This window comes from Aristolochia californica, unplaced genomic scaffold (genome assembly GCF_029961685.1).
Source record: "Aristolochia californica isolate CCGP_79_NKW_82.1479 unplaced genomic scaffold, dmAriCali1.0.hap1 SCAF_2, whole genome shotgun sequence".
NCBI classification, from domain to species: Eukaryota; Viridiplantae; Streptophyta; class Magnoliopsida; order Piperales; family Aristolochiaceae; genus Aristolochia; species Aristolochia californica.
In genome coordinates, this window is record NW_027181881.1 from 48,330,029 (window position 1) to 48,350,775 (window position 20,747).

The 20,747-nt window shown below is 41.2% G+C and overlaps 3 protein-coding genes across 3 annotated transcripts; 1 reads left to right on the forward strand and 2 right to left on the reverse strand.

Moving 5' to 3' along the window:
• Window positions 1-487: 487 nt before the first annotated feature.
• On the forward strand, window positions 488-2,188 carry LOC137956018 (U-box domain-containing protein 26-like). Its single transcript, XM_068803306.1, has one exon. The coding sequence runs from the start codon at window positions 704-706 to the stop codon at window positions 1,946-1,948; it is 1,245 nt and encodes a 414-aa protein (XP_068659407.1). The 5' UTR covers window positions 488-703; the 3' UTR covers window positions 1,949-2,188.
• A 2,049-nt stretch (window positions 2,189-4,237) lies between these two features.
• Window positions 4,238-8,561, reverse strand: LOC137955832 (U-box domain-containing protein 10-like). The gene is made up of 4 exons (XM_068802998.1): window positions 8,013-8,561; window positions 6,302-6,418; window positions 5,757-6,200; window positions 4,238-5,448 (listed from the first exon to the last, which is right to left on the reverse strand). Exons 1-4 carry the CDS (start codon window positions 8,334-8,336, stop codon window positions 4,378-4,380), a joined length of 1,956 nt encoding a protein of 651 aa, XP_068659099.1. The 5' UTR covers window positions 8,337-8,561; the 3' UTR covers window positions 4,238-4,377.
• Window positions 8,562-13,490: 4,929 nt separating this feature from the next.
• LOC137957166 (uncharacterized protein At1g66480-like) lies at window positions 13,491-15,202 on the reverse strand. Its single transcript, XM_068804899.1, has 2 exons — window positions 14,552-15,202; window positions 13,491-13,706 (listed from the first exon to the last, which is right to left on the reverse strand). Exons 1-2 carry the CDS (start codon window positions 15,137-15,139, stop codon window positions 13,659-13,661), a joined length of 636 nt encoding a protein of 211 aa, XP_068661000.1. The 5' UTR covers window positions 15,140-15,202; the 3' UTR covers window positions 13,491-13,658.
• Window positions 15,203-20,747: the final 5,545 nt, after the last annotated feature.

Below are 20,747 nucleotides of genomic sequence, written 5' to 3' on the forward strand. Positions count from 1 at the left end.
CAAAATCCACGTATTTTACGCGTTGCCCATACGTTTGGCAGAGGCGGTCAAGCTTGGCTGCCGTTAGAAAAATTAAATGACCGACTTCGATTCCGATGGATGGTAACCGTCAGATAATGTAGACGGGCCACGTATTTTGGTGTGATCTACTTAGGTAGAGAGAGTACAGGGAGGAGAATATAATATAATCTACAAGTTTTCCCCTTTTTTTTTTTTTTTTTTTTGCATTAAAATTGATGGGAACGGGAGTGAGATTTTAGCTAGAAGTGGGCCACGACAAAAGTACCTTTTCTTTAGTCTTTACTAGCCCCTAACACATGGGCCTTGAGACCAAATTGCATGTGACCAACCCCAGGGTTAAGGGCTTTTACTGGTTAGAAACAAAAGGCAGAGAGAGTGAACAGAGCGGAGTCAGATAAGAGCAGTCACTCCTCTGTGCTCCTGGTGGTATGTTTTGGATTTTGACCACAGAAACGTTAGAAAAACAATTCTCTGTGTCACTTTGAACGCACCTTCAGAGAATTTTCCCTCTGAGAGAGAGAGAGAGAGAAAGAGAGAGGAACTTTTTTCTCAAAGCACGAGATGCTCTAGAAGGAAGCAGGAGAAGCAGGATAAAAAGAGAGAAAGGTTGCAGCAGAGGGAGAAGAAAAGGAGAGTAGGAGTCAAGAGATCAGGATACAACTGAAAAAGGAGCAAGAAGAGAATGCCTGCAAGAGTGGCTCCTTTGGACACTGGAGTTCAGATCCCATACCACTTCAGGTGTCCCATCTCTCTGGAGCTGATGTGTGACCCGGTCACCGTCGCCACCGGCCAGACCTACGACCGCGCCAGTATCGAATCGTGGGTGGCGACCGGAAACACGACCTGCCCTGTCACTAGAGTGCCCTTAAACGACTTCAGTCTCATTCCCAACCACAACCTCCGCCGCCTCATTCAAGAATGGTGCGTCGCCAATAAGTCCCACGGCGTCGAGCGCATTCCCACCCCTAAGCAGCCTGCGGATCCTGCCCACGTCCGCGCTCTCCTCGATCAGTTGTCCCTGTCTTCCTCCGCCCCCGCGGAGCCCCGCCTCGCCGCTCTCCGCCGTCTCAGAGCCCTCGCCAGGGATTCCGACAAGAACAGATCTCTCATGTGCTCTCAGGGTGCCCAAGCTACTCTTCTCCCTATCTTTCTCGCTCACACCAACGTTAACGAATTGGTACTTGAGTCGCTGGCATTACTGGTCATGTTCCCGCTGTCCCAACCGGAGTGCAGTTCGTTGGCTGCCCAGTCCGACCGGCTGACCTTCATCGTCTCCCTCCTCGAGCACCCCTCCATCGAGGTCCGCGTCAATGCCGCGACGCTAATCGAGTGCATCGTCTCGGGGTCAAGAACACCGGAGCTCCGGCTTCTCGTCGGGGAGACGGAAGGCATATTCGAGGGGCTTGTGAGAATCCTGAACCACCCATTGACGTACCCGAAAGCGCTCAAGGTGGGCGTCAAGGCCCTCTTCTCCCTTTGCCTAGTGAAGCCCAACCGAGGCAAGGCCGTCGCCGCCGGGGCTGCCAGCGCTCTCGTCGACCGCCTCGCCGACTTCGAAAAGTGCGACGTGGAGCGCGGCCTCGCCACCATCGAGCTCCTATGTCGGGTTCCGAGCGGTTGCGCGGCATTCGGAGCTCACGCCCTCACCGTTCCACTCCTCGTCAAGATCATACTCAAGGTGTCTGATCGTGCGACGGAGTACGCCGCGGGGGCCCTCCTCTCTCTCTGCTCCGCGTCGGAACATCTCCAGCGGGACGCAGTGTCGGCCGGAGTGGTGACGCAGTTACTGCTACTGGTGCAGAGCGACTGCACCGAGCGTGCGAAGCGTAAAGCACAGGTGCTGCTGAAGCTCCTCCGGGACGCATGGCCCCATGACTCCATCACCAATTCGGACGATTTCGGTTGCAGCGACGTGGTCCCCTTCTGATAATTCTCCTCTTCTTCTTCTGCTCCTTCTCCTCCTATCAAAATTAATTCCCTTAGTTCAAGTCACGGAGAATTTTCCCCTTAAAAAAAAAAAGAAAAAAAAAATTAAAACATTAAAAATTCAGGGTCTAGAATCTAGATTCATACATAAACTTGTGTATTGATGTATCATGGATGTATGTAAGTAGAGATTTTGTTTATTTGAAAAAGGCCAAAAGAGGCAAAAGGTTGTGTTCTTCTTCTTCTCAGCCCATAAGTGAGTTCACTGATTACTTTTATGATATTAACTTGGTTTCAATTCCTTCTACCACTTGAAAGCAAATGAAAAGCTGCACTGCTTTTCTACCCATTCAAGCTTATTCTATTCCATCAACAAGGAGGCACAAGTGTTTGGTATTGGTGGTCTTCTAGTGGGTTAGGTCCCAAATTGGTTTTTCTCTTTTCTTTCTTTTTGGTGGTGATGAAAGTGATAGATGTGGGGAATCATGTGGATGGATGGTTTTCACTTTGTCACCAATAAAAGGCAGTGTTGGGCATCTTGGTCCTAGCAGAAAGAACAAAATTGAAAAAGGAAAGAAAAGGAGAGAAAGGGAATGATGGGTTGTGTTGTTGGGTGCTGGTCACATGGTAATGAAGTGAAACTCTTTCCTTTCTTCTCAGATTTTCTACAAGAAGAAGAGCAAATCCTTGAAAATGCAGTGTCTATCTGTCATTGATGAAGGGGGGGAGTAATTGGATCTGGTAGATGATTCTGCCCCAGATCTTAGCTGAATTTTCTATTCATATGCATTGGCTGTCAAACATATTTAAAACATCCCCATCTGGAAAAACTGTCGTTCACATACATTCAAAACTTCATTTTAAATTGCAAATCATGAGGAGCTGCAATTGATAACTAGTAACTATAATGAATTAAGAGTATGACACACTGGAGATTGATTCACACCGGTATGCACCATTGACCATTATCTAATGGAACATTATTGTGACATTATCAATTATCATCATCCACAGTGTAGATTGCAATGAAGTCATCCAAGTGCCTCAACAAAACATCGAAATTTGTCCTCTGATGGCGAATTCTTAATGGGGTGATTTGACAACCCAACCCTGCTAATAGATGGGGCCACCCTTATTTTCGGCCGAATCTTTGACTGATCTCGAACAATGAAGAGTTCATTGGATTTGTACTCCAACTGCCATAGCTGCTTCTGAGGCTCGTCGATAAGCTTGGATCAGGTCTCTTAAAAAGAGTACATTCTGACTACCTACGTGTAGCATATTGGTAATTTTATTGTAGGTCCGGCTGGTGGAGGTCAATAGGTAACCCCTAACTAGTAACGTGTAACGTAGTTCTAGATTTATGCCCCATTACGATGAGTAAAACGAAAGCGTTTTGAGTCCATCAATGAGAATTCAGGACCACAGGCACCCCACTAGAGTGGGAGACTATATGGTTGAAACGTTAATAAATAGATTTCCATCTTACAATAATCAATCGAACTGTTTTGCCAGGATGTATAGGTGCAATTAGCCTCGCCGTTTGTCTCATCCTCAAATTTTCTTCAATAGCTAACACAGACTGCCAATGCGTAGACTCGCATTCCCATGAAACCCAGAATGTGATCTTTTATCTTAATACATTATTGACAATAACCTGCCAATCTTAAATTCATTTACAGTTGTTGCTTGATTGTATACGTTTCCCACCTTTGCATCAAAGCCATCAACGGATCTTTGTGTTTGTAATGGTGAATATTGACCATATGAATGAACTGTTCGAACGAATAACGATCACCAAGCTTGGTTCCATCCTACAATTTTTACTCTTTCTAGAATCGTGACCATGATATTTACAAGATTTTTATTTTATTATAACGACAAAAAGTTAAAAAGAATAATTGATCATTCTCTATTATATCATTCAAAAATATAAAAAAAAAACTTAAATTAAATAGGATTTTATTTATTTTTTATTATTAGTTACTTATTTCATGCATTGATAATTGATGTTCATTTGAAAAAAAAAATTATTGATTTCTTACAATAAATAAAGAGAATGACATTTATTATCAACATAATGAGGTCAATGATATTCTGGTAAATGATATGATTTTACTAAAGAAAGAACAGTATCCAGGACAGCCACAGAGATCAATGAGCAGTATCTTGCTTCACTGCAGACAACGTCAGCAAACTGCAAACAACAATCTTGAATCGCACTGGATATTCCCCCAGCTCTTGGTCAAATCAATCATTACACACCCACTTACAAACAAACCCAGAAAAAGAATCAAATTAAATCAATTAAGACAGAACCTTAAATCATTTTGATATACAGTTCTGCTGCTCACAAATAAACTGGTGTTCACGTACATTTTGTAATGAATGGTAAACAATAGAACAGATCCTTTTTCCCTGTCTCTATTCTTACATCTGCTTCATCTTAGCCACATGCTCCAGCAACGCACTAGCCTTCCTTTTGGCCCTCTCAGTCCCACTCCTGGCTAGCTCCATTAGTGGTACGATAGCCCCCAGTCTCCCTATACATGCTAAATTCTCCACATCTTTCTTACACAAGGCAAGTAAAATACCAGCAGCATTCTCCTTATTCCTCGGTAACCCTGACCTCAGTAGGTCTATCAGTACGGGTATGGCATTAGCCCTCGCTATTGCTATTTTACCTTCTTGATGACTTGCTAGCACTGATAGTATGGTTAATGCTTCGTCAACCATGGAATCACTTGTATTTGTCAACATTTGCATAAGTGGGTCCAGGATACCAGCCCTCACTGCACGGGTTTTGTTCCCCTGATATATGCATAAGTTAAAAAGTGCTGTAGCTGCATCTTTCTTTCCCCTCGTGCTACCCCTCTGGAGCAACTCTACTAGTGCTTTAATTGCTCCGGAGGCCCCTATGGTTATTTTATTTTCATCAATAAGAGATAAACTGAAAAGTGTAGCAGCAGCATTCTCCCTAGCTTCCATGCTGCCTCTTTTAAGGACCTCAACTATAGGAGGAACAGCACCTGCAAGCGTTATCAATCCCTTGTTATTTTCATATATAGAAAGATTAAGAAGAGCTGTCACTGCATTTTCTTGCGTTCTCAGATCATCTATTGACAAAAGCTTGACCAGCAGAGGAATTGCACCAGCCTCTGCTATTAAGATCCTATTATCGGTGCTTCTCTTTGCCAGTAACCGGATTTCAGATGCTGCATTTCTTTGGTCATCGATCGAGCGGCTAGAGAGCTTATGAACAAGGCCATCTATAATTGTTCTCTCCTCAATCATTTCCTGATTGAATCCATTGTTGTTTCTGACCCTGCTACCACTGAGTCCCAATGGCTGCTCAATTTGGTTGGTTTCACACCACTGCCTAATCAGACTTCTCAACACATAATTTGGGGTTAGTGTCAGATTTTCAAGCTTTTGCTGAGTTTTAGGGCATGTCTTGTTGCCACAGTCTATCCACCTCTGTATGAAAGAACGTTCATATGTCTGCACCAAAGGAAAGAATGTCAGAAAGTGTAGCAGAGCCTTATTCTATATAGATACGAGCACAGTCATCCCACAAAAACCTACTTCTGGGAAAGCCAAGAGAACAGATTCTGTAGTTTGATCTTGATGAATGATGCAAACATGAATGGTCAAAAGTTTCACCAACTAGTCTTTTTCAGTTTAAAATTTTTTACATGGAACTGTTGATGGCCAATAGTTTTGAACCATTGGATTGGCCCAAAGTTATTCCCCATAAGTAGGTTTCATGGTAGATATGTATCAGATGTAGATAAGATTGTCAGTGATACCTGTCCAGTGGACACTATAACAGGATCTCTCATCAGCTCAAGAGATATAGGGCAACGAAAATCATCAGGAATCGTGGGCGAATCAGGTTTTTTAACATCCTTCATGGTTGTGTCGGTGATGATATCACTTCTGCAGCCAGTTTCACCAATTGTACAGGAATCCGACAATGAAGAGTGGATGAGTCGGTCCAGTAGTGATCTTCTGTTTTCCATTCTACGTCCACTCTTTCCATAAACTTCTGCAATGGTGTCCACAATCATTCTGAAGTCATTGTCTGAGCTACCGGTATTTTCAGTCTGAAAGTTTTCACGTACTGTGCACAATACTTGTGGATCAACTCCATGTGTTTGGGATAATACATAGGAAATATCAGTGAGAAGCTTTGAATTAAGGGATCCCTTTCTCTCTGTAGCTCTTCTTAATTGCGCACATACCAATTCAACCTAGTCAACAAGTCAAGTTAGCAAAATATAAGTAAGAAAAAAATTTCAACTTACAAACTACACAACTACAGTATAAAATAAGTAAGTTGTTTTGCCCTTACCTGCTCACGAACTTCATCAGATATGTCAAAATAATCATATGGCATGCCTCTCAGAACTTTCTCCAACTGCCATGTCACAAACTGGAACTGGAGAGCAATCTTCTTTCCAACAAAATCCTAGATAGTTAAAAAATGAAAGTATTTGAAAGAAAATAATCAGTCGCACATAGATATTCTCACAAGCTTCCCTACAGAAACATTAAAAAAGAACACTTATTTGTGCAAGCTTGAAAGGCCTGCTCAACCAATAAAAACTTATTCAGCATAGAAAACAATCATGAAGAATTCCTCAAAATGCCAACTTTGAGGTCCATAAATGAGATGAAAATGACACATCCATGATAATGTGGAGATTAACTCCAAGACTTTGGGGTGCAAGAGAATGAGAAAGAGAAAAAAGATACACCAACCACCATTGAACAATCCATTGCATATTCGAGACAGATTAGTAGCTTTTTCTGCTTTAGTGAACAAATCCACAGACAGTGGACAATTAAAACTCAAACCATGTCACTTCAGGTTATGAAACAGTATAAACAGTGACTTATTTGGAACACCTAAGCAGCAAATACATTCGTTTGAAATTGGTCTTACACTAATGGGTCAATTATTCAGGGACATGGGTGACCTGCTATAACAGTGTACACTCGAAGATTCACCTGATGTTCCAAAAATTGAAAAGCACCTCTTCTTCAGCTTTTATCTCATAAAATGAACTCACAGAAATTTGTTCCAGTTTACTATAAACTACTGAAAGGTTATCTAGTTCTGAACTAATAACAGGTCCTCCACATCAAGATGTTGATGAGTTCACATAGAATTAGGTGTCAAATGCCCAAGGCCAGCAGCTATACCCCATTCTTTCCATCAGACAGTGGATAATGTGCACTAAACCAGTTGTCAAGATTGTAAAGTGAGCATCTTTACATTGAAAGGGACCTACAAAGTCAGGTAGGTGTTAACAACAGATCAAACAAAATCGTTGAAAATGGTGCAGATGGCAACATGTTGACTGTCAATGACAAAAGCCTTCATCAGAGCAAAAACCACCGCATGTTGCACACTGTAAAACCCTATCATATGCCTACAGTCAGAGATGGAAAGCACGCAGCATGAATGGATCCCACTGGATCTAACAGTATGACAATTTGGCAACATACAACTATGAAGAAGCTCCGTAAAAAGTACAAATTGAACAAGCCAGATGACAGATGGGATGTAGGACCACTTCTAAATCGGATGGTGTGATAATACACAATATTTAACAACTAGACAAAACATGAAAATAGGAACAAGCTTTTTCTAGACATTTCTCAAAAAAACTAGAGAAGATAATAAATAATTAAACAAACAACACAGTCAAGTTAATAGCAAACAAGCAAACGAAAGGACATGGGGAATTGATCCTAAACTAAATTGAAGATCAAACACGAAACTAGAACAGACATGCTACTCATGAGTAAATAAAAAAAAAAGAAGAAAAACCGAGCAACTAATCGTAAAAATTTGCTGCTTTGGTAAAAATGTAGACAGCACATTCATCACACAAGATACTTATTCCAATACAAGGTCAATTTTAGGTACCAACATATAAAGTAAACTTGAAACAGAATTAGATTAATAGAAATTTAAATTTAGATTGATTTTAACAAAACAAACTCCCCCAGCAAACTACAAATAGAACCACGAGCGAGAAAAAAAAAACGCTTACAATGAGAGCATCACGTGCCGGCCGTGCAAGCAAGAGCACATTCTTAGCAGCCTCAAGCGCCGGTCGGAGATCAGACAAGGAAGAAAAAGCGGAGGAAGAGTAGGAGGAACAAGTAGCCGCAGCCGCAACCGCAGAGACCAAGGACGAACGTCCCTTAAAATCCTGGATCTCCTCTAACAAATGCGACAGCAACTGAATCCTCCGTGCTAGATCGGTGCAATCCTTCCTAAAAGCCTCAGCAAACCCGCCGAACTGTCCAATTTCCCGGACGATGTCGAGCAACGCCCGTCCCAAGCGACCGAAGTCCGCATCTCCGGCGGCCATTGCCGAGATCCCTCTCTCCACCTCCCCTCCTCGTCGTCCTGATCACAGAGAAGAGGGAGGAAGAAATGAACAACGACTGGAATAATTAAGAAATTATCTACGATCATGGGCGGATGTAGGAGGAAGAAGCCGAGAATTTCGGGATCCAAGAATCATTAAAAAACAAAAACAAAAGATTACAGTTGGAGGGAGAGGGAGAAGAGATAGAGAGAAGAATATATTGAAGTGGACGACAGCGAGATCCTTACAAGGGAGAGCGGCTGAGAGACCAAGAAATGAAAAAAGCGGAGGATGACGTGGACGATCTTACGGTGGTCGTTGTGTCTTCGTCGCGGTGACGATATGGATATTGATAGATAACAGTTAAGAAGGCTGGTCGGCTTCGGACAAAAAGTTGCCTCGCCCTGGCGTAATCCAAGGGACGCCCATGTGCGTGCGAGTGCTCCCCCCCCCCCCCGGTGGACTTCGTGTAGGTTCTAACAGTAACAGAAACCACGGTGGCCAGGAGGAGAGCAATTGTAGCCGACCCGCATCGGACTATCTGGTCCGTCCATTGATGTTGTAAGTGTTTGGTGAGATTCTTCCGTTTACAAAAGGATAATCACCTAAAAGCTCAGCTGGCAGCTTCTCAATAATTTCGGCATTTAATAATTGTTTTTTATAGGCCCGTAGGCTGTTTAGGAATTGATTAGACAAAAGACAATGCTTAAATAAATGCAAGTAACAATGATTGCAAATCACAGGCCGGCGGCTACTCTTATTTTGGTGGGGGTATGGAATTATAAACTGAAAAGTAGAGAATGAGGGTGTCTACCTAACGATGGTATTGGATTCCTTTAATAGATTTTTCTTCTGGTGAAATGTCACAGCTCATCACTCATTCACCCCTTTTTTTAGACTCTGGAATTGGGTTTCTTTTAATAATGCAAGTCGAGGCCGCAGGCCGTTCATGATCTGTTGTAATAATTACATATTAAGACTCTTCCTTTAATTAAAAGTGAGAATTGTGGTGGCAAATTTTGTCATCTTGAGCAGGAATGGGCGCGTCTGGGAAATCCCACACGTCAATTGAAAGCGTGCAGAGTCTTGGGCCTCAGTGGACGCCATGATCTTGGCTGTTAACGATAGCTCTGAGGAGTTGGTCTTTGGTTTAACTTGTAAATATCACTTACAGGGCAACCCTTCAGGCAGGACGAGTTCGTCACCCTCTTGCAAGAATTCTGGAAGCTCATGGGCGCTTTCAAAGGCATGATTATGTTACGATTTTCAGTTTGTTAATGTTATTTATAATTCTGTAAGTGATACTTTTTCCAATAGGAAGAATCAGACACGACAAAATGAGAATCAACTCATCAAGAGAATGTTATTTTCTCTCGAGGGGCCTAACTTCTTTGACAATTGACACTTAATGGGTAGTTGAAGCAACAACATAGGTTTTGACTGGTTGAAGCTCAGAGACACCTCGCAGTCAACTCTTGTACTCATTACTGGCTACAGTTGATAATGAAAGAGATAGTAGATAAATTCCGTTTTTTAACCTCCAAATGCATTTTACTCTCAATCTCATTTTCATATTTGCTTTACAGCAACACATTTTTATGTCCATCCCTCGATGAATAAGCACAAAATCTTTAGGTTTTCTATCTGTATTTTTTCTTATAAATCATCCAAAATAATCTTCCCAATGACCTCGTGTAAAGTCACAAAAGGCCTATACTTGAGGGAGAGTATTAATGAATAATTCATATGGATTAGTGAATATAAAGATCTTGATTTTATTAGTTAGAAAATAAAAAACTTTCTATGCTGGCTAATCATTTTAGGATGAGTTTTTTGACCCAATTTCACATCTCATAGGGATTACACGGTGAAACACTTCCCTGTCCATAAGTTTGCCTTGATTCTATAACAAAAACCAGGTTTGGTTTAGAAATGAAACTGGATGCAAGTGAAATAAATGGCAGAAAACCAACGACATTCACCTTGATTAATTTCATATGCGAAAGTACTGACAAAGGATTATAACGAGTGAGCTCCATTATTGTCTTCGAATTGCTTGTAAGAATCGAGGGCATCTCCAAATAAATGAACAAATGACAACCCGTAAGCAGCTTAATTCGTTTCACGGCGGGACGTCGCAGATGATATCATCAGGAGCAGACCTTGGGTTGCTGAAGTAAGGCCCAAGTTCGTGGTGGCAAGGAGACGGTCCCGACGGCGGCACCGGCCCTCTCGGAAGCATGCTGTGGAACGTTCCTACGTCGTCCAAGATCCGACCATCCATCGCCCTCGCGCAGGAGCCCCGCGAAGCCAAGGTAGCCAATGCAACTGCCACGAAAACAAGAACAAGAGTCGCCAGTCTCCTCCGCACCATGGTTAATCTTCTTCTCTGTGGAGCACAACATAAAAGAAAATGCAACTGAAACGGAGAGCTTTATAAGCTTATATTCGTCGACGCAAAGAGTAGAACGTTGAAAAATGTTTACCCTGTGATGAATTTCAGGCTTTGCTTCGTCGGTAGAATGAAACCGTGTCCGGTAGTCATCAATTCAAAGCACAAGCAGCTTTTTTTGAAATTGGAACGAAATGAAATATTATATATGTAGACGCTGTTGAAATTGTAGCATTGAGTGCCCCCCTCCAATTGGATCGTCGCCTCAGGATTACGTTGTTTGTGAGGAATACATTGAAGAGAAAATTTTGGAAAACGATAAAAACACACACACACACACACAACAATGATAATATTTTTACATTTTCTTGAGTATTAAAAATTCAAATGGAATCAGAATTTCTAGCAAGTTTCCGTAGTGGTCAGCAGATTGATGGGTGAGCCGAGAGTTTCTGATCGAACGGGGTCTGGTTCTTCCATTTGATCATTGTTTTGCGGCGCTTGATTTCTAACGAAGCTTTTAAATTATATTAACAACACAAAGAGACTATTTCTGGAACTGTATCTCCATCTGAGATAAAATCAGAAACCATTTTAACTAAATGCTGCTAAGAAAATTCGGGAAGCGTGAAATACGAAGAAGGGTGTTGATATCATATGAAATGAAATAGGAGAAATTATTGATGGAAACACATGTAGAGCTGCTATTTGGAAGAAGATTATTGAGGGTAGAAATTCAATGGAGATGACCATGGAAATAAAGCAAACGACGGTTGATTAAGGGAAGTGTGAGTTGCAGAGAAACTTCGCTTCGTGATTGAGCTTTTGATGACTGTGTAAACGGTCAGAGATGTCTAACTAAGAAGATGTAACAAGTGTGATGTTTGAGTTTTCCTTTTGCTTGAGCACTAAGAAGCCTAACAAAGGCGCAATGGTTGTTAATATAATTAAATAATGTATGATTCATGTCTTGACTGATGCATAAAAGTTCAACAATTGAAATTAATTAAAACGTAAAGCAAGAACATTCTTGATATCAACAAGTGAATTATGATGCTTTCAGTTTTTTAGACCGAGATGATAACTCAGATTTTAAAGATCTGAAAGAAGGTTCCCATTTCGGAAAACTGAATGAACAAGGAGAAAACAAATGTAAACATTTCTTTTTCTTCTGTTCTTGAGACAATGGAGATCGAAACATTAGATCATAGATTTGGCTGATGGCTATTTCGGAAGAAGGGTTCAATGGGTTGGCTGTCTTCTCCGTCTGTACTTTTACTCAGAATCTCTCTTCAGAATTCATCTGCCAACAGAAAATGATCCTGAACAATCAACTACACAATTAAACTTGTACCACACATATACAAATAACTTTAATAAGGTGCGGAAGGCAAAGAAAGTTGGTGTTGTTTCACTGCAAAAGTTTTTTTTCCCACGAACTGACCTATAATTATTTACAATGGAAATCTATGTGTTGCTTCAGGCTTAGTTACCAAATACTGTGTTTAAAGAAGTCGGGGCAAGTGCTGCTCATTCAGTGATAGAAATCAGCATTTATGTACTCTTCATCCTCAACAAGAGAAACGTAATAAAAGGGACCACTCAATTAACACTGCTAACAGCATTCAATGAAAATCTGTCAAATCCATGTAAAACTTATTTTTTTCTTATTCTAAATTATATAAATATCACCATTAATCAATTGTGAAGGGGTGGTTCAATTCATCTTATAATGTGGTTCAGTTTGATATCTAACAGTAACAACTACCCGAAAACTGACATTTGAGTCAACCCATTAATACTTTTGAGTCTCTGAAATACAATCCTCCTCCCTAAGATTTTTATCCTCATGCATCTCCAATGGTGGATTGTCCTTCGATGATACAAGCCATGTTGATGGTACCCAGGTAGATGGGGAAGCAAGATATAAAAATGACCAGTGCAGTTGTTCGTGACATCAATCATACTATCAATCAATGACAATAGCACCGACAATTTTTTTTTAAAAAAAGACGAACTATAGCACACTAACATTGTAAACTATGAAAAATTATCCGGATTCTTCATCATGTAATTGGATTTCTTTGTCTCCTTCATCGTCTTTTTCATTTTCTTCTACATCGTGTTTTTCATTTTATTTTTCATTGTCATTATCCACGACATCTTCTTCTTCTTCATCACACTCATTTTATATATCTACCTCCTCTTTGTCATCTTCTTCTTTCTCTACCATTTGGATCGGTGTAATTGTACATTCTGAAAGAACATCTAATCATGCCACTAGTCCAACATCGTCATCCCCTCAGACAACACTTGATCCTACATGAGGAAATAACCCGTTTAGATGAGCTCCTCAGTATTTGTCGTCACTTGATTAGACTCGGGCTTTAAATTTCAAACTACCAAGCAGAGGTAGTTGAACAATTCATATAAAAATAGGGACATAAATTTTCATTTGAATTGGTTGTTGGGAGGACGTAGACGTAGTCTTTAGAACCTTGTCGCGGTGACTTTCAATGGCCCCGACGTTTTTGGAGGCACACACCAACGTGAGTTAAGTCCGTTCATGCCTATCCTCTCATTTTGACTTTCGTTTGAACTAATGTGAAAAAATTTGCGTAAAATGACTATTACATTTAGTTAATGCCTCTCGGGCCTCAATTCCCGACAAATGAAACGAAGACGTTCACATTAACATGGATTGAAACTAGTAACCAGAGTTGCGGAAGATTGAATTCAGTTTCTGCTGCCGAGAAATGGGTACTGAATCCTGATTGCATCAAAATATAACAATCCATACATTCTTTAATTCCGGTTTACACTAAAAATAACTTTCATCTACAGTCTGGAGTCGCCTCTGCATCGTCTTCTTGCACCAGCAGGAGAGAGACGGAGTATAAGAGATGTAATCAGAGAAAGAGAGTGTCGAGCTATACCACTTCTCCTTCATTTACAGGGAGAAATCTCACTCCCAACTTCTGCAAAAACCAAGAATAGAAAATGAGATTGGATGAAATGTGACCAAGGAATCAAAGTCGATCACGAGCGCATACAATTAAGGTCTGATAGTGGAATGCTTATATAAATATCCATCTGGGGGCACGAAGTTGCATATAGTCTTCCAATGGTTTCAAATTTATATCACTCTTTAACTGAAGGGGAATCCCATCATGGCATCATCACCAACCACTTAAGCTAGTTTAATTAGACTTGGCGACGTTATAACAATGACGATTAAAATTGACTAAAAAGTCGACTAATAGAGTGAGATGCCATCATCAAAGTTTGTAAGTGGTCGACCCATTTATATTATAGAGGGTTTAAGGAGGAAAAAACGGTGTTTCGAGATGAGATTTGTTTCTGCTGTGATATTGGTTTAGAATCGAATGGAACGGCTAGCCATGTAAAACGTCTCAATGATCTACTAATAGCAGAGATAAGGATCATGATAGAAGCTTGACCATTAAAGAAATTCAGTTGGGCAAGAAAAACAAAAAAGGGGTGGATCTTATCAAGATGTGAAAGTGATAGAAAATAACGCTCCATGGAAAGATACCAAGGAGTTATTAAAGGAGAAAACATGGTCCCTCCATGGATGCACTTATGCCAAACGATTTTAGTTTCTCTGTTAGTGCAATCTAAATACTTGATTATTATTCAGATATTGTCGGCCTAATGGCTGCTGCAGTGGCAAACCAGGTGCCGACATGAGATGTAATATTTCCCAATTTATAACAATGCAATTTAGACCAGGAAATTGATCACCACAAAAAGCTCGATATGTGTTTGTTGATTTTTCCGGTTAGCCGGAAATTCACGTTACCTGTCGGGGCTTGCATCTCTCGTCGATGAGCTCCAGCCGCCTCCGCTGCACGGCCGCGGTACTCCCGTCCCATGCTTCAGTTTTCGCAGCACAAAGCTCCATAATCTTCTCGGCGGCCTCTCCGGCGTCCTTGCTCTCTTCCACCGCCTTGGCCACCTGCGCCCGGGGTAGCCTCATCTTCACCCTCACCGCGCCCCCCACTGGCCCGCTGGAGCTGGCGCCGTCAGCCGCCCCAGACGCAGTCACCAGCGTCAAGTCCGACACGGACCTCCGCGAGAGCATGAGGCTCTCCAGCCTCTCCTTGGCGCTCATGTTAATGACGCCAGACCGTACTCGCCTGGGAGCCTTGTGGTCGGTCACCTTTGGGAGTTGCACCAGAAAGTACAACCTCCTCGGTTTCAGTTCTTGGTAGCCTTCCATCGGCTTAGCACGGACGCCCAGATGCCGGACGGCCTCGGAATCCATCAGAACATGCTCTGGATGGTTCTTAACCACATCCTCGACGCGCACGGGTACCTTGAATTTGATGGTCTCCCCGTCCAGCTTCATGACTCTGGCCGTCTTCCTCCCTCCCAGGCTATTACCCATTTCGACTTTGCGCAATAAAATTCTGAACCTGAACGGCAAAAAGAAGATAGAGAGAAATAAACCTTCCCAAGACAATCGATTTAACCGACCTCCTCTCTCCATTATGTTTTTATATCCACCCATAGGAGACAAGTCTTAACTAGTGAGATAAAGTTGGCGCGGTCGTGGGTCAAAAAAAGAAGGCCGGCGTGGGAGAAATCTGACGGTTCCAGGATTCTACGTAAAACTACAAATCCATGTGACGCTTTTCAATTTTTCTAGAGTATTTCGACGAACGGCTGATGGGCAGATTTTGATCTTCTGTGCAACCTCGGAAGATCAAGTCCCCGATTTTCCAACTGCGACAGCTTCCGTATCAAGTCCGTAATACGATGGATTTAAAACTTTAAATACATATGATTTGATTACTCAATCATTTTTATAAAGTTTTCTTCGTGGATTGACTGGAGAGAAACCCGGTGTGGACTCGGGGAAATTGGGGGAGATGCTCCACATTTGAAACGGTGTTTGTCAACGGAGGGGTTCTCAATTTCATCACGGTGGATGTTGTTAAAGAAAAGTCCAAATGGATACCAAACCTTTTCCTTCTGGGTTCTCACCTGGCCTTTTTTGAATTTATGGCTCATCCAACCGCATGTTCCTACTAAACACTTTCTCCCTTGTTTTTTTACTGCACTTTGAAAAAGGAGGAGAGAACTGTCATGAACAAGAGAGGAGGAGAGAACGGCGGCGGAATCAACGGGAAGATGGCATCAGAGGGTAGATAGGAGAAGTGACTTTGAAAAGATCAGCATAACTGCTCCATGTGCTGCTTTCGCTCTCAGATTGGGAGGTAGGCAGGAATCAGGTTACGATCATTCAGGTTGTATCACTGTGAAGGAAAAGGACTTTTGCGGCAATGGAACCACTGTGCACACGCATTACCAGAAGAGCTATGCAATTGGCAAAGAAACAAGAAAGCCAACTTTTGGAGAAATTCCTAAAGCAGTGTTTTTAGATATCAATATTTGGGTGTATGGCCGCTAATATCTGGTAATTGTTACTCCGAAGTACAACTAAATTCCTATTATCACTAATAGAATTCGTTCAAATTATATTAAAATAGTTGTTAGTTTATTCTACTACAACTTTACTATTAAAACAAATCTCCCTCCTCTCCTTTGAAAGAAGCACCTTTTGCCATAACCGAGAGAGACAAATGAAGAGGATAACTCTGCCCTCCCAAAGGATGAAAGACATGGCTCTCTAGGGTAGACATAAGAAATTATTCATAGTGGTCCATAGTAAAAATGATCATCAATTTAACGCAAAACATAATTAGATTTGATTATTCATTAGGACCTCTTTGTTATGGGCATCCTGTGCCACTGAGGGATTATATCTTTCGCTCCTGACTGGCCGGTCTTTTGGATAGTATTGGTTAGGTGCATAACATTTGGTATCAGAGCTTCATTCCTCTATCGCACATTCAAATCCTGGTGGCTGCGACCCAATGCGCAGAGGCTGGATTTAAATACAGGTAAGGTCAGCGGAAACACCAGGTAACAGAACCCAGGTCGAGCATGTGTCGCTATGACGACGAGTGAGCCGTCAGGGCCGTCGGCTCGCGAAAGGGGGGTGTGATGTTATGGGCATCCTGGCTATTGAGGGATTATGGCATCCTGGGTTATGTACCTATGTTTTCCGCTATTGACAGACCGGTCTTTTGGATAGTATTGGCTAGGTGCATAACACTCTTAGTGTATTGTGTAAGTGAAAGTGAATTCACTTTCACAGGGAAGTAGCCCTAAAAGCGTTTGTGCCCCGTGTAAGTGGGGAGTGAAAGTGAATTACGCATGTAATTCACTTTTACTCGTTCAAGTGAATAAACGAGTGAAAGTGAATTCACCCCATGAGACCAATGAATTCACTTTCACTCGTCGTTTCACTCAATGCTCGATGCTGAGACATTAAACCATAAATGATCTATTTATTGCTTCACACCCTTGTTCTTATCGAATGAACAAATCAAAGAATAATAAAACAAAGAATTGTATGGAATGCTCTTTCTACCATCCTTCAAAAGAATTCAAGTGCTTGTAGAGGTCACCTAGACTTTCTCAAACAACCACTAAATCTTAGTAAAAAATGCATCTGCATAGAGTTTTCTACTCTCAAATTCATTGTACAGAGAAATTACATTATCAATATCATTGGTTCTCAAGTAAGCTTCCATTATCTAATAATAACACAAAAAATCAGGTGAAGTCCCTGCTATATGTTCATACACCAAAATTGTGCTCTTGTACATACGAAGCTTGTTATAGATTCTCGTCGCTGAATCTTACACCGCCATTGCCATCTCCCTCTCCTATTCGAAACTCTCAACAATCTCTTTGACACTTAACCTTTCATGCAACAACTCACCATTTTCTCACAATTTTATGCCGCAGTGGAAGACGAAGATGCAGGCGGAGAGGAAAGAGTAAAATGGAGAAATCAAAACAATGGAAGGATATATCATACTTGTGGAGTTCGCCAACTCTGTAAAATCATGGTGGAGGAGCTCCACAAAATGGCGCTGGATGGGTCGAACTAGAATGGAAACAAGGACGAGGAACGACAAATCGTGTAGGATCATGAAAGAGGGAAGAGGAAGGAGGAAAATAGGTTTTCCTGACATGGAGAGTTGACCATTCCACCATGGGGGCTCAAAGTTAAAATCCGGTAATTTTATATATAAGTTGAAATTTTTGTATTTTACAAATTAGTTTTTATATTCCGGTACGCTCCTAAGTATCCCTTGATTTAATTAAAATGTTTATAAAAAGAGCAAAACCTAAATAAACAAGTCAGTTGATTCAAGCATTATGCATTTGGATTAGGGATTCTATTCATGAACTATGTTAACCTTTTTCCTATTATAATTTGTTAATAAAAATTCTCTCTACGCTTTATACCATTTTTTTTCATTGTGTACACTAACACCAAAAAAGAATTCACATTCATTTTCACTTTTATTTTCCACAACACTTTCAAAGTACACTAACCCCCCCTTATAGTTCAACAAAATAGTTATATGACCTCATCATTTTGTTATCTATTTACCCCATTTCTGTTTAATTATCTGTTTAATAAAACTAAGTAAATAAACAGATAAAAAATAAAATTTTTTATAAAACTATTAATTTTTTTAAAAACTGTAGTAACTCAATATAAGTATTAAAAAATATAAAAAAAGACAAAATGTCAACTTTGAGATGACAATGAAGCTCGTTCGTTATCGTGATTCATCTCTCTACCCATATATAATTGAAAACCGACAAACACAAGTCTTAGACGATTGACTCCAATAGAGTGAGGGAGGGTTACAAATCAACATCTCTCGGAACCAATCCCACAAGCTGACAACCACCCTAACGACAACCCCTTTCACTTCATTAATCTAAGCTCGATCGAAACATATGCCTCTACCAAATATTCCGTTTTTGAACTCTCTACATCATCTCTACGCATCGCTTCTCACCCTTGCTGCTCCATCCCATACTCCTCTGTCGTCTTCGTCAATTCTGCAGTCTTCGTGCATGGGTTCTAGTATTCTAAAGGTATCGAATGAGAACCGCAACTTTGTCGTTCGTATCGTTTCGTGCCCAAGTGTTTAAAATTTTAAATTACTGCCAAGCTTTTATTCTCTGTCATGGTTTGTAAACGAAGCGAGTCTCTGACAGAGGAGTCTTAGAGTAAAAGCAAACCTTTCAATATTCAAATGGCGGATCCATAAATGCAAGGCCTATTTCCACGACAAAAAACACCAAAAACAAAACAAGGGAATTTTCTTCAAAACAAAATTCAACTCAGAAGTTGGTTTGCCATCAATGAGTTTGAATTGGTTAACCGAACGCCTCGATTTGTCAGCTTCATCAACTTCGTCCTCAAGCTTCCGCAATCGGCTCCCAGAAATATATTATCAGGCCCGGCCCATGATAATCAGCAATGCTGATAACCCACACATGCCACTGAGCCAAAGGCCCAATCCATAAAATTTGGCATAACAGTTATAAAATAGGTTAAAAAGGGTGTTAGTATACCCCACTCATAATTATTGATTCAATCTTGCTTTGAATCTACCAAACAAAATTCTTGACATGCTCTTTTAGGCGCCTCAAGAGGCAAGAAGGGAAGGAACGATTTTGGGCTTCAAGGGGCAGGGCCAAGCCTTAATTTTATACAAAACCCATTGCCAGCTCTACATGTCTGATTCTGACCAATTATTCTGACTCAGAATCCTTAGCTAACGTGCTGCCAAGTACCAACACTTCCCATAACTAATTATATTCGTGAGTATGCAATAGATGCCACTGAAAAGAGAATGAGGGATTATAATTGATCCAGAAGCAGGGCTGAAAGCCCAGAAGTTCAAATTTCCATCATTGCTGCAAATGCAATTTTCTGGAGCAGCCTCAGTGGACTGGCTTTCTACCTTTTGCATTGCTTTGCACCAAACCTTATCTTGACAAAGTTATTTTCTATTGTAAAAGTCCAGCTCCAATACCCACCCCTTTTTTTATTCTTTATCTTCGAAGCATCACCAAATTCCACGTTCCAGCTTCTAACTTCCGTTAAAATGCATTAAAGCACCAATGTACTGCCCTTCCCGGGGCTGCTGCTCTCTTTCAGCCTTTTGAATTGGCTTTTTGGCAAAAGGGAAAGCAAATTGGAACCGCATGTTCAGTGTCTCTGGGAACTTTCGTCGAACATTTGACGGGCAGGGCATGGGTGATCTTCTCTTTGGTGCTTCAGATTAATATTCCTTTTCCTTAGTATTAAATAGCCAAGAAGAACAAACCTAATAGTCAGTCTCATTCAAATTTGGGAATACACAATCTAATCACGTTTTAACACAATTTAATTGCATCATTCAAGAATGGGAATCTGTGGCACATGAGAGGAACAATTTCAGGGTTTTACGAGCCACGTCTGAAATCCGGCCTACCGTCTAAAAAGCAGCCGACGATGAGGTATGCATTATTGTCGTGAGCGGAATCTAATGTTCCAAGCTTGATCAACGTCTAGGCAAGCTACTTTTAAAGCGTTTTTTTTGTGTAACCATAGATGATGATGGGGTCCGCTCGACTAGTTTTTAGGTCAGCATCCTAGAATTTAGTTAGGCACCTCTTGATGTCTCTCCTTTGGACTCTTCGGCAATAAAGAATCCACCGTGGGCCCCATTTGTTAGTTTTCGTGAACTTGACATTTCATGGTATTCTTTCACCGATTTGGTTGTGGACCAAGGAACCGGCCTGATTGGGCCACCCGGTTTCAATCTGGTCGTGACTCGTGAGGAAGATGGTCATTAAATTTTGATGAATATCATCGTATTAGGGTTTAAAGAAGTAGGAGTGACCCGCCGTTCGCAGAGCATTTAATTGGCAGTAGGCCGGGTTTCTGGGAGATTGGATCTGGTGTAGTATGATGACACATGTAGGGCTGTGATGAGGAGTTAGTGACGGAAGGAAGATTTGCCTTATAAGTGGTTACGGAAAGAGACAGAAATAGAGAGAGATACAGAATTGTTGTCGAGGGTGACTAGAGTGTGAGTCACCGTCTACGCTTTGTTAGAGAGCGAAAT